This window comes from Myotis lucifugus, unplaced genomic scaffold, assembly GCF_000147115.1.
Source record: "Myotis lucifugus unplaced genomic scaffold, Myoluc2.0 scaffold_34, whole genome shotgun sequence".
Taxonomy (NCBI): Eukaryota; Metazoa; Chordata; class Mammalia; order Chiroptera; family Vespertilionidae; genus Myotis; species Myotis lucifugus.
The window spans coordinates 759,005-773,028 of record NW_005871082.1 but is presented as its reverse complement, the minus strand read 5'-3'; the positions used below and the strand labels follow the sequence as shown (position 1 = coordinate 773,028).

The window sequence follows — 14,024 nt, the reverse complement described above, 5'->3', positions numbered from 1 at the left end:
TAGGTGAAAGCCAGAAAGATAAGGTGGAGCTAAAGATGACTCCAAACTTGGGAGACTGGGTTGACTGGATGGTTATTCTGTGGACTAGGTAAGGTAATATAGGAGGAGAGGAGGGTCAGGTTTGAATTGAGGGAGGAGTTAAGATGGTGAGATGTTGATTTGGGCACATCTAAGTGGAGCTAGATAGGAGGCAGGTGGAAATGTAAATTTAGAGTTTTGCCGGGTGGGGGGGATTGGGGATTGAAATGTAGATTTGCACTTATCAGCATGTCAAGTCCTTTTGAGATCTTAACAAGTAGATGAGAATTCTCTAGAGCAGTGGTTCTCAACCTTCCTAATGCTGCGACCCTTTAATACAGTTCCTCATGTTGTGGTGACCCCCAACCATAAAATTATTTTCGTTGCTACTTCATAACTGTAATTTTGCTAGTTATGAATCGTAATGTAAATATCTGATATGCAGGAGGTTTTTTCATTGTTACAAATTGAACATAATTAAAGCATAGTGATTAATCACAAAAACAATATGTAATTATATATGTGTTTTCCGATGGTCTTAGGCGACCCCTGTGAAAGGGTCGTTCGACCCCCAAAGGGGTCGAGACCCCCAGGTTGAGAACCGCTGCTCTAGAGAGTCTGTAGACTGTGAGCTGACCTAAAGTTAGGATGAGAAGTGTATGTTGTTTTTATTAACTCTGTTTTAGTCCAAATAGTGAATAAAATCAGTGAGAAAATTTAGTTTAAACATTTAAAAAATAAAACGATAAACAAAAATTCAATAATATATAGTCTTAGTTAGAAATAAAAAGTAAATTGGTTCAGAGGGTTATAAGTAGGAAGTATGCTTCCTTCCCCCATTCCTCTCCCCATTCCAGTTTCTTGTATCTCCTTCCAGATGATTTTAGTGCATATTAAGTTTATGGTTTTATCTTTTGATTATACGGCACCCCATTATTGCTTTGGTTGGGAGTGTCTTTCCAGTGACTTAAAAGTATGGTTGGTAGCTTATAGGCATGTGACCAAAATGGAAGCTAGCAATCTACCAGATACAGAGTTCAAAACACTGGTTATAGGGATGCTCAATGAACTTAGAGGAAGAGTAGATGAACTCAGAGAGAACTTACAGAGAGAAACCGTAAACAACAACAATCAGAAATGAAGGATATAATAACTGAAATGAAGACGACTTAGATGGAATCAGCAGCAGATTCAGTGACGCAGAAGAGTGACCTGTGTTTTTGACTGAGGCCACATTCCAAAAGTTCTTTCAGAGTTGAATCTCAATTCCTTCAATGCATTTCATTTTAAAAGGGGCTGCGATAGAATCACATAGTATTTAAAAGCAAACTAATGGTTTAATTTCCTCCTTCCTAGACAGTGCAACCATCTGTTTACATTTACTTGGTCCTGCTGGTTTGGGTGTATCTCAAATCCAGGCGGATATCTTTTAAAGAGATATAGCCACAGCATTCCTGACATATAAATCTGCCACACATATTTTAGACTTAGGTGCTCTGAAAATTGCCTCACATTTTACTTTTTTGTTCAATTGAGAGAAAATAGTTGAAACAATTTTAGAGTTCAGAAGAGTTGGGTACTGGTATGACAATATTTTTAAATGTAGTTTTTTAAAGAGATGATCAGAATGTTATTTTTCTTGTGTTTTGATTGCTTTTGATTTTGTTTTGTTTAGCTTATTAGCTTATGTGTTATATTGTTAATTTTTAAATAATTTTCTATCTTCAGATAATGGCTCATTGCTAGCTATTCTCTTCTAAACATATTACAACCTTCTGCATAAAAAGTTTAAGTATTAAATATTGACACAGTCTCTTGGAGAAGAGATTGATGAAGACTTAAACCAGTTTTACAAATAGTTTTCATAAGTTCTTTGGGCAGTCAAATTGAATCAGTACCAATAGATCCCATGTATTATGCCTATCTGAATGTCTTTTCTTTGTCAAATACAGCTATTTTTTCCCAAACTGTTCTAACTTGCAGCATTCAAGTAACTTTCTCAAACTAACATTATCAGGATACAATATTCTAAACCATATTTAGCCCAGGGGTATGCATATATTAGTTTCTGTAGTTTTGTAAATTTTTATTAATTTGTTCTTATTAGTTTACAATCAGATATCTGATCAGGTTGCCTGAGAGGGCAAAAATCTTTTCTTCCTTTGGGACTTTTTATAACTCTAGTTCAGAGCTCACTTGAAAAATATGCTCCTGCCTGGTGGTGTGCTTCAGTGATTGAGCTTCGACCTATGAACCAGGAGGTCAGGGCTCAATTCTTGGTCAGGGCACATACCCAGGTTGTGAGCTTGATCCCCAGTGTGGGGTGTGCAGGAGGTAGCTGATCAATGAATCTCTCTCATCATTGTTTCTAACTCACTATCCCTCTCCCTTCATCTCTGTAAAAAAATCAATAAAATATATATTTTTTAAAAATTGACCAAAAAGTAAAAAGCTTTAAGTTATGATATCAAAAGTATGGTGGTTTGGTATCTGTATATTAAAACTCAGGTACCCCAAAGAATGTATGAAGCCAGGGATAATCTTGCAGAATTTGAATGAACACTTAGATGGAGGGGCAGAATGATTTTATGACAGTTACTGATTGCTGTATGCTTTGCATTGGATTTCATTTTCTCCTTTTATACAATGCTGGATCACTCACAAAAGTAAGCATTGTGTGTGTTTTCACAGGGGCCTAATGTTGATGTTTGGAATACTGTGATTGAGTGGCTTTAAGGACATAGAGCAGTAAAACATTTACAAATATTTTATTCTAAAACTGAATTTACTTTTGATCACTTTATTTATTAGCTAATATACTATTTTTCAGGATAGGCTTTCTCTGTTGATTTATATTTCTGTGTGCTTTTTTATTTTTTTCAATTATGGTTTACATTCAATGTTATTTTGTATTAGTTTCAGGTATAGTGGTTAGACAATCACATACTTTACAAAGTGTTCCCCCCGATATTTCTTGTTTTCTTTATTAGAACAAAGGAAATTATGTATTCTCCAACCATAGTATTTTAGGATCTATTTCATGAAATCAAATAACGAGAGAAAAGAGTCAGGCATTGTTCTTAGGCAGCCTCTCCCTCTGTTTTTTTGTTTGCTGTTCATCTGAATTATGTGTAACTTACTTCTATTGAAAAATAATGATGCCCTGTTTAGATCTTAGTGGGTTTTTTAAACTATAACTTAGGGAATTCCAAAGGTATAGTTATACAAATCTGTGAAGACTACTTAGATTTTTAAGTAGAAATCTTTCTTAGTGTTATTGAAGTAAACATTTTAAATCTCTCTTTCAGGTCCATCATGTTACACAAAATGGAGGACTGTATAAAAGACCGTTTAACGAAGCTTTTGAAGAAACACCAATGCTGGTTGCTGTGCTTACTTATGTGGGGTATGGTGTACTCACCCTCTTTGGATACCTTCGAGATTTCTTGAGGTATTGGAGAATTGAAAAGTGTCACTATGCAACAGAAAGAGAAGAACAAAAGGTAATTGTTAGAGAATCTTTAATTCTGTGAATGGAAGCCTTTTATAGAAATCTTGGTATTTTCTTTTTTTAAAATATTTTTTTTATTGATTTCAGAGAGGAAGGGAGAGGGAGAGAGAGATAGAAACATCAGTGATGAGAGAGAATCATTGATCAGCTGCCTCCTGCACATCCCCTACTGGGGACCGAGCCCACAACCCAGGTATGTGCCCTTGACTGGAATCGAACCCAGGACCCTTCAGTCCGCAGGCTGGTGCTCTGTCCACTGAGCCAAACCAGCTAGGGCGAAATCTTGGTATTTTCACTCCGTTTTTTCTTTAGATATTTTGGTACACATTAAAATAAAAATATTCCAGATGCAGTTAAACAAAGAAAGTTGGAAACAAGGTTAAAGGCATGAAGAAACTAAAGAACTTAACTTTTCTTGCCCTAGCTGGTTTGGCTCAGTGGATAGAGCATCGGTCAAAGGCACAGGCCCGGGTTGCGGGCTCAATCCCCAGTAGGGGGTGTGCAGGAGGCATCCAATCAATGATTCCCTCTCACCATTGATGTTTCTATCTCTCCCTCTCCTTTCCTCTCTGAAATCAATAAAAAATATATATATTTAAAAAAAAAAGAACTTAACTTTCTTTTCAGTCCTCATCGAGGATATGTTTTTTTCATTGATTCGAGAGAGAGAGGAAGAGAGAGAGAGAAACATTAATATGAGAGAGAAACATTGAGCCTTTGCCTCCGGTAAACGCCACAACTTGGGATCAAACCTGAAACCCGGGTATGTGCCCAAGTTAAGTAATGTTTCCTAAGGAGCTTAGTTTTAGAACTGGTATGCAGACACAGGTTGGTGAAGAGCCGAAAGCCATGTTCTTTCTGTTCACAATACCATATTGTATCCCAAGTTGTGTCCACAGTCATCTGAAAAGATTTTGTTCTATAGAACTCGGGATGTGTTTTCTCATAGACACATTATACATAAATGTCTGGTTCACAAATCAGGTCCTGTCCCCAAACAAATAAGCCCTAAAGCCGAATGGCTGAACTACTCTGTTTATAGTAGAAACCACCTTATGTTAGTAATGGTAAACAGAAGTGATAATGTCTCTGGGGAGGGGGATCTAATTCACTTCCCTTTTCTCTGTATACTCCTTTGCCTCTCTAGAGTTTTATACAATAAACACACGTTACTTATTCTCAAAAAGAAATAAAGTTAGAGTGAAATGCCTGATTTTACAAAAAAGAAACTCGTTCTTGGCAGGTGAAGTATGGAGAGGTTGTCCTGCAGCCCAGGGAGTGTACTAGATTAGAGAAGGGAATCAGAAGTTAGACTCTTGTTGTCCCTCACTTTTGTGGGTGTTAGAGGAGAGAGATGTAAGTGGCAGCAAGGTCACCACTGGAGAGGAGCCAGGAAACACTGGGAATGTATTGTGATCACGTGAGGGCATCCGGAAACATGAGAGAGGAAAAGGTCCTCCTCTGGAACTAGGAAGCCAAAGCCAGTCAGGATATAGATTGAAGATTCTGGCCCTGGGAAAAAGGGTCCAGGCATTCTTTGTCATCTCAACCATTCTGCATCCTTCCCAGCTCAAGCACCATAAGTTGGCCATCTTACTCTTTGCCCTGAAATCCCTACAAGTTAATTTCATTAAAAAGGTATTTTTTAAATACCTAATGCAAACAAAGCCCTGCATTCAGAACTTGATCCAGTTGGCCAAACTAATTTTCATAATTGAAAACCAGAACAAATTAAAATTTTCTTTACCCTTTTTTTGACCCCTGTATGTCTCAAATAGACTTTCTAGCTAACATGCATCCATGGTATGTTGATTTTTTTTTTTTTTTACATCCCTCAGGTATGGCTTACTTACCATAACTTACAGCTTACTATACACTTACTGTATAGTGTGGAATTGCAATTACTTGTTCACAGGCAATCTTTTCCTATTAGACTGAGTTGATGACAGTTATGACTGGATGGGAGCTAAAGTTTTATCACATATTCAGACTAGAAAATCTTTATCTACCGGGACCTCTCATAGTGTCAACATATTGTAGAGACCTAATAAATGACAGGTAGAGGTGGAGATGGGATGAGCTGATTATGGTATAGAGAGGATAGTATAGGTAAAGGCATGAGCAGTGTTTGGAACCAGTGTTTGGGTGTATGAAAAATTGTGTTTTGAATGTAAACTAAGAAGTTTGGTAGGCACCAAGGAGTCCTGGGCAGTTTTTGAACAGGAGAATGACAATAGAGTTTGCACAGCTGGTGCTCTGTCAAGCATGATGAATGGAAGGGACAGAGGGAGGGGATTCATCTGAATTACTTGGTGAATAAGTATAGTATCTTTGGAACTTGTTTCATGTTTCAGGGTAAATTGTTTAACTATTGAGGCTATCTATGTGAAAGAATTGGAACTACTCTGTTTATTCTTTTAGTTTCTAATTTTGTTGAAGAAACATTAACACTTTGAATTTATAGGCCTTTGCAAAGCTTTCTATACGTAAATAGTCCTTGAATTGTATGCAGATTTAGAACAAAAAAGTAAACTGAGTAGCATAGGATTAGTCAGGAAACAATTTTTGGAGGAAGTAATAATAAATATTACTTTTTTATTTATTTTTTTATTAATCCTCACCTGAGGATATTTACCATTGATTTTTTTAGAGAGAGTGAAAGGGAAGGGGAGAGACAGAGAGAGAAACATTGATGTGAGAGAAATGCATCGATTGATTGCCTCCCACAGGCGTCTCAGTGGGGCCCAGAGATTGAGCCTGCAACTGAGGTACATGTCCGTGACTAGAATCAAACCAGGGACCCTTTGGTCTGCCAGTTGACACTCTATCCACTGAGCCAAACCAGCTAGGGCTATTTATTTATTTATTTATTTATTTTATTGTTGGCAGTATTACAGATGTCCCCCATCCTCCCATCCCTTTCCTCCCCTCCACCCAGACCACACCCCAGATCTTCACTACATTATTGTCTGTGTCCATGGGCCTTGCATATATGCATATAATTCTTTGATTACTTTTAGAGGGAAAGAAAGAATAATTCATCGTTATGGTAGAGCTTGTTTTCTGATGCTGGATTAGATGTAGTCCAGGGATAGGCAAATTTTAGTGTTAATATTGGAAAGAGGTGAGGGAAAGTGCTTGCTTGGGATCATAAAATCCTATATAATAAAAGCCTAAGATGCTAAGTGTCCAGTCGTCTGGCCAGCCATTCAACCAATCAAAGCGTAATATGCTAATGATTTGCTAAGGCTGCTCTACCACTCACTATGACATGCACTGACCATCATGGGAAGACGCTTCGACCAGTAGGTAAGCTTGCTGCTGGGATCCGGCCTATCCGGACTGAGCCAGATGGGCTGGACATGCCCTGGAACCCTCCCGCAGTCCCTCCCCAACTGGCCAACCTCCCACGTCCCTCCCTGGCCCCGATCATGCACCAGTGGGGTCCCTTGGCCTGGCCCTGTGCCCTCTCGCAATCCAGGACCCCTCGGGGGATGTCCGACTGCTGGTTTAGGCCTGATCCCTGTGGGCCTAAACTAGCAGTTGGACATCCCTCTCGCAATCCGGGACCGCTGGCTCCTAACTGCTGGCCTGCCTGCCTGATCGCCCCTAACCACTCTGCATGCCTACCTGATCACCCCTAACCACTCTGCCTGCCTGCCTGATCGCCCCTAACCATTCACCTGCCTGCCTGATCACCCCTAACCACTCTGCCTGCCTGCCTGATCACCCCTAACCACCTCTGCCTGCCTGCCTGCCTGATGCCCCTAGCTGCTCGCCTGCCTGATCACCCCAAACTGCTCACCTGCCTGCCTGATCACCCCTAACCACTCTGCCTGCCTGCCTGATCGCCCCTAACCATTCACCTGCCTGCCTGATCACCCCTAACCACTCTGCCTGCCTGCCTGATCGCCCCTAACCATTCACCTGCCTGCCTGATCACCCCTAACCGCCTCTGCCTCAGCCCCCACCACCGCGGCTTCGTCTGGAAGGATGTTTGGCTGTCCGGTCTAATTAGCATTATTACGCTTTTATTATTATAGATTAACTTAGGTTGGCACCAAGCCCAGACCTGAGGCCTTGAAGCTCAGTGGTTTTCTGACTAGTAAAACTGTAGTACAGTTTTGTTTGTTTGTGTGTTTTACCTTTTACCTTCAGGATTTAAGTAGATTCTGTGTGGTCTAGTCATGTGTGTTCTGAGCAATGGTCAAACCACATGGGGCATAGCATATTCATTCATTTTAGCTCATGGTGACTTTATTTTTTACAGGCTTAATTTTAGTATACTTCAGGGATGAAAAAAAGGGTGGTGTTAAGTCCTTGATCATGGAAATTCATTTTGAGAATTTTTTTATATATGTATTTTTAAATTTTTTTAAAACTATTTTTCATTATTATTTATTTTTAATCCTCACCTGAGGATATTTTTCCATTGATTTTTAGAGAGAGTGGAAGAGAGAAGAAAAGACAAACATTGATGTGAGAGAAACACATCGATTGGTTGCCTCCTACACGCACCCTGGCCAGGGCCTGCACCAGGGAGGAGCCTGCAACTGAGGTATGTACCCTTGCCAGAATCGAACCCTGGACCCTTTGGTCCGCAGGCCAACGCTTTATCCACTGAGCCAAACCAGCTAGGGCTGTTTTTAAATTTTTATTAAAAACTCCTATCTAAGGAAAGAAACCAGACGCAGGGATCTTTCTATAAGCTACTTAAGAGTTTCTTGCTTTTATCATTTTTCTTTGAATTAATTTCATTTTGATCCTTGAAAATATGCCAAGAATGGAATCTTAATTTTGGAATTATTTTTCTTGTTAGAAACTGAAATTATAGGAGTTTTTATGGCATTTTCCCCAGTCAGTATTTTACTTGGGGTAGGGGGCAGAACACTAGTCTTTTTTATTTTATTAGGAAGGAAAACCTTTAATGACAGAAATGTACAACTAAGTTTATTTTTAGAGGCCTGCTTTATTCAATTCTTTGGCTCTGCATTCAACCATTTCTTTTAGATCAATCATCAAAGCTATGTGACTTTTACCTAAGGGTTGTTTTAAAATAAACAGAATTTATGCCTTTCAAAATGTTTTCTGTGTCAGTTAACTCAGTATAATTTTATTTAACTAATCTTTTAAAAAAATATATTTCTACTAGAAGCCCAGTGCACGAAATTTCATGCACTGGGTATGTGTGTGTCAGGGAGGGGGGTCCCTCAGCCTGACCTGCGCCCTTTCACAGTCCAGGAGCCCTTGAGGGGATGTCCAACTGTGGCTTAGGCCTGTGGGGAGTGGGCCTAAGCCGCAGTCAGACATCCTTAGCACTGACTGCTGCAGAGGCAGGCTTGGCTCCCACCACCGCAGCTGTGCTTGCCAGCTGTCAGCCTGGCTTGTGGCTGAGCAGAGCTCCCCCTATGGGAGTGCACTGAACACCAGGGGGCAGTTCCTGTGTTGAGCGTCTGCCACCTGGTGGTCAGTGCGCATCATAGCGACCAGTCATTCCAGCGACTGGTGTTCTGCCGTTTGATCAATTTGCGTATTACCCTTTTATTATATAGGATTGATTTTAGAGAGAGAAAGGGAGAGGGATAGAGAGATAGAAACATCAATGAGAGAGAAATATCGATCAGCTGCCTCCTGCACACCCCCTATTAGGGATCAAGCCCACAACCCAGGCATGTGTCCTGGTCAGGAATTGAACCTCAACCTCCTGATTCATGGGCCAATCACAGAGCCATGCTGGCCGAGCTAACTCAGTATAATTGACCTCTCATTCTCAAGTGCTATTGCAATATGAAAAGGGAAGTTGTAAATTGTTAAAAAGTAACTCAGTTAAATTTATGGTATTTCACCATTTGTTGGTAGGACTTTGTGCCATTGTATCAGGATTTTGAAAACTTCTATACAAGGAATCTCTACATGAGGATTAGAGACAACTGGAATCGACCAATCTGTAGTGTGCCTGGAGCCAGGATGGACATCATGGAGAGACAGTCTCATGATTACAACTGGTCATTCAGGTAAGTCTTGTTTGGGAAATTATTTCCTAACAACAAAAAAAGGAATTTTTTGACTTTTTAAAATATTCTATTGCAAATTTGACAGTATTTTGTCAAAACAGCAGTGGAAGCTGAGAATACAATATAATGTGATTAATTTCCTTGCATATTGTTCATTGTTATTGGGATGTTTAAAATACATTTTTTTATTAGTTTGATACTGTGTTGGGTTATAGTTGAAAGCAAAATTTGACCTAGTAAAACAAAACAAGCCCTAGCAGTTTTGCTCAATGGGTAGAGCATTGGCCTGTGGACTAAAGGGTCCCAGGTTTGATTCTGGTTAAGGGCACATGCCTGGGTTGCGGGCTCAATCCCCAGTAGGGGGCGTGCTGGAGGCAGCCAATCAATGATTTTCTCTCATTGATGCTTCTATTTCTTTCTCCCTCTCCCTTCCTCTCTGAAATCAATAAAAATATATTTTAAAAAGACAACAACAACAAAAAAACAACACAAAGAAAAACTGTCCTTTCTATTATACTACTTACCAGAATCAAGTATCTGAATTTATTTCTGGATGTTTTGATTTCTCAAATGATTCAAGGATATGTAGAGTGTTTTTACTTAAATGGGTTCAATAGTTTAGAAAACTTTATAAAATTTTATTTTGTTTAGATTGCTCAAGTATTACATGATTGCATTGCTATTAAAAAAAAAAAAAAGACAAGCAATAAAGATAAATTGAAAGTCCCCATGAGAACTAACCACTATTCCTTTGCAAATCCACTGCCCTACTAATCCTCACTCCCCAGAGGTAACCACTGTTATCAGTTTGTAGTGTGTTATTCCGCCAGGTGTTTTCTGTGGGATATGTATATAATGTATCTAGTAGGGTTACACACAGTTTTTGATTTACAAAAATGGCATCATACTATAGAAATGATACTGCATCTTGTTTTTTTTACTTGCTAACGTATCAGTAACATCTTTGTGTATATTCACAGCAAGCTCATTATTTGTAGTGGCTACTTAGTATTCTACAATTTTGATGTATATAGTGTACACATGCAGGTTGGGCTGCATCATCCTGTGTTAAAAACTCCAAAATCTCAAGTTAGAAGATTGGCAATTTATTTCTTGTTCATACTTCATGTCCATCTTAAGTTGGATGTGCCTCTGAACCATGTCGTCTTCACTTGAGGGGTCAGACTGTCTGAGCTTCCACAATTAGGAATGTCACTGGTTTGTGTGCCTGGGAAAGAGACATGGTCACAATTGTATTGTGACTCTTTCTTTTCCTTTGGTTAATCCTCACTGGAGGATATCTTTTAATGGATAAGTACTGTCAAACTGCCTTCCAAAAAAAGTACTCTGATATTCTTTTTTTTTTTTTAAATATATTTTATTGATTTTTTACAGAGAGGAAGGGAAAGGGATAGAGAGTTAGTTACATCAATGAGAGAGAAACATCGGTCAGCTCCCTCCTGCACACCACCTACTGGGGATGTGCCCGCAACCAAGGTACATGCCCTTGACTGGAATCGAACCTGGGACCCTTCAGTCCGCTGGCCAACGCTCTATCCACTGAACCAAACCGGTTAGGGCAGTACTCTGATATTCTTATCTACAGTGTATGAAATAGTCCTGACCAATGCTGGCTATGGTCAGTTTTTAAATCTTTATCATTATTGATAAGCAAAAATTGGTATTTTAACTTTCATTTCATTTATTGGTAGTGAGTTTGAGCTATTTTTCATTTAGACCATATTCTCTCTGTTTCTTATATATATTGCTTCCTTTGGTATTACCAATACATTTATTATCATATGTAAGTGTTTGACCATGCCCATGGGTTTCATGAACATTCATCCTATTGAAATACAGGTACACAGGGAATACGATTAAAGGTGTTATAAACATGGGTTCCTACAACTATCTTGGATTTGCACGAAATACTGGATCATGTCAGGAGGCAGCTGCCAAAGTCCTAGAGGAGTATGGAGTTGGCGTGTGCAGCACTCGGCAGGAAATTGGTGAGTGTAGTCTGTTGGGCTAGCTTATGTTCTTAACTTTTTTACTCAGGAGGGAGTAATATGGATAGAGTGCTAGAATATTCAGTGTCCAAATACATACTTTGCCATGTAGTTTACATCAGATAAAGAATGCTTTATTTTTCTGAATTGATGGATGATTTTAATGCTTTCAACACATTTTGAGATGTATTTTTCTTTTCCATTATGTTATACATACAGAGTATGTTCAGTACTATTGTTTCATTTATAACTTTAGTGTTGACTTTATTGACTTTTGCAAATGATAGTTCATTAAAGAGCACCACTTCATATCTGAGCCTGTGAGCATATGAAAGTTAATCTATTTCCCTACTGGTAATTTGGGGCTAATAATAATTCCTACCTTATAGGGTTGTTTTAAGAAGCTAATTCATGTAAAGTGCTTGTAACATGGTAAATACTCATTAAATGCTAATTCTTTTTATTAGTAGTACAAGTCTATAAAATGTAAAAGAGAACAGATTTATGTAAAGAGATTTTATTTAGTTAAAAGGAAAATTTCAAATTCTTCATTTTGTTCTAGTGACTGATAACCATAGAAATTATAAGGCATCAGTCTGGATATTTATTACTGTGAAGCACATCAAAACTTAGTGGATTAAAACAATTCAGCACAGCCAGTGTGGCTTAGTGGTTGAGCATGGGCCAGACCAGGAGGTCATGGTTTGATTCCCAGTCAGGGCACATACTCGGGTTGTGGGCTCAATCCCCAGTAGGGGGCATGCAAGAGTCAGCCAATCAATGATTCTCTCATCATTGTTGTATCTATCTTTACCTTTCTCTTCCTCTCTCTGATTAAATAAAGAATAAAAAACAATTCATTGTTATTCTCATGGGTCTAGAGCAGGGGTCCTCAAACTTTTTAAACAGGGGGCCAGTTTACTGTCCCTCAGACCGTTGGAGGGCCGGACTATAGTTTAAAAAAAAACTATGAACAAATTCCTATGCACACTGCACATATCTTATTTTGAAGTAAAAAAACAAAACGTGAACAAATACAATATTTGTATTTGCATGTGGCCCGCGGGCCGTAGTTTGAGGACCCCTGGTCTAGAGATTGGCAAATACAGCTGGGTTGTTTTCACTTAGGGTCCCTAATGATGTGGTTAAGGGAGCATTAACAACATATAGAAATCACACATCTTTATGGCAGTTTATATTTTATAAAGTACTTTTTCATAAAGTGCAGGCCAAGGTCAACTAATGCCTGTCTTCTGCCTGGGGACACCCAGCATGAGCTACAAAGCAATCTGCAGATGGCTGCTACTTATGCTGGGCTTGGAGTGCAGCAAGGCAAAGCTGCAAACCAAGGCTGGCTGCTGCTAGTGCTGGGCCTGGGGCCACTTAGTGAGAACAACAGGGCATGCTGAGGCCAGATGCTGCTTGTTTGAGAGATTTTAGGAAAATCTGAAGCACAAGCCAAAACAGGCTATTCGTTTGGAAAAGCAACTGGAAACAGTTTGGGTGGACCCACAGTTGGGTGGGATGGGGGTCTCAGGGAATCACCAGGGCCAGGAGAACAGTGTCAGCCAGGTTCATGGAGACTCAAATACGGTGCACATCTACCAGTTCTGTGGGTGGGGCATGAGGAGGGTCTCAAAAAAGGAACAATGGCATCTGCCCCTCCAGACAGTTCAGTTCCTCCCTTTGTTTCCCTGGTGCCTTTTGAGCTGCTGCCCCAATGCTGGAACCCAGAGGGAATGAGCCAGAGCAAGTCTACGCATGGACCCTTTAAGAGAAACTGCCTAGGACTCCAGCAGCCCTCCATCTCACTCAGCCACAGTCAATGCTAGTTTTTACCCCCAGAAATTATGTGGACTTCTCTTCCTGGCACTGGAACCCTGGGCTGGGAAGCTGAGTTGGGGGCTGGGACCCCTCACTTCTCAGAGGGGACCTCCACAGCTGAGATATCCCTCCTGATTTTTTAAAAAAATTTTTATTGTTTAAAGTACAGGTAGTCCTCAGGTTACGTCGGACTCGATGTAGGTTGTTACGTGGTTACGTCACCATCTCCCATTTACAGCATTTATAAAAAAAAAGTTCCGTCCTTTTGACATATGTACATATGTGCTTTATGTTTTTTATTATTTATTTACCACAAGTAAAGGTCAGAAATTGGTATCTTTCTTTTAAATTTTTTTACTGTTTCACTTCATTACTGCTGTGTATGTGCTCCATGTGAGTGATGTAGGTGCTTATGTAGGTGGATTCTGACTTACGGCGAAAATCGCGTTACATTTCGCCGTAGGAACGGATCTCCGACGTAACCCGAGGACCTACTGTATTACATATGTCTCCTTTTTCCCCCCATTGACCTCTCCCCAGCTATTCCCACTCCCTAGCACATGACCTCACCCCCCTACTCTCTGTGTCCATGGATTATGCTTATATGCATGCATACAAGTCCTTTGGTTGCTCTCTTAAACCCACCCC

The 14,024-nt window shown here is 39.8% G+C and overlaps 1 protein-coding gene across 2 annotated transcripts in view; it reads left to right on the top strand.

Annotated features, from left to right (window-relative positions):
• SPTLC2 (serine palmitoyltransferase long chain base subunit 2) overlaps window positions 1-14,024 on the top strand; it is a 92,538-nt gene that overhangs the window by 20,452 nt on the left and 58,062 nt on the right. For both annotated transcript variants that reach the window (XM_006086957.3, XM_023752489.1), the window contains exons 2-4: window positions 3,327-3,521; window positions 9,389-9,543; window positions 11,404-11,552. In XM_006086957.3, coding sequence (XP_006087019.1) covers window positions 3,327-3,521; window positions 9,389-9,543; window positions 11,404-11,552 — 499 coding nt within the window. The remainder of the gene's footprint in view (window positions 1-3,326; window positions 3,522-9,388; window positions 9,544-11,403; window positions 11,553-14,024) is intronic.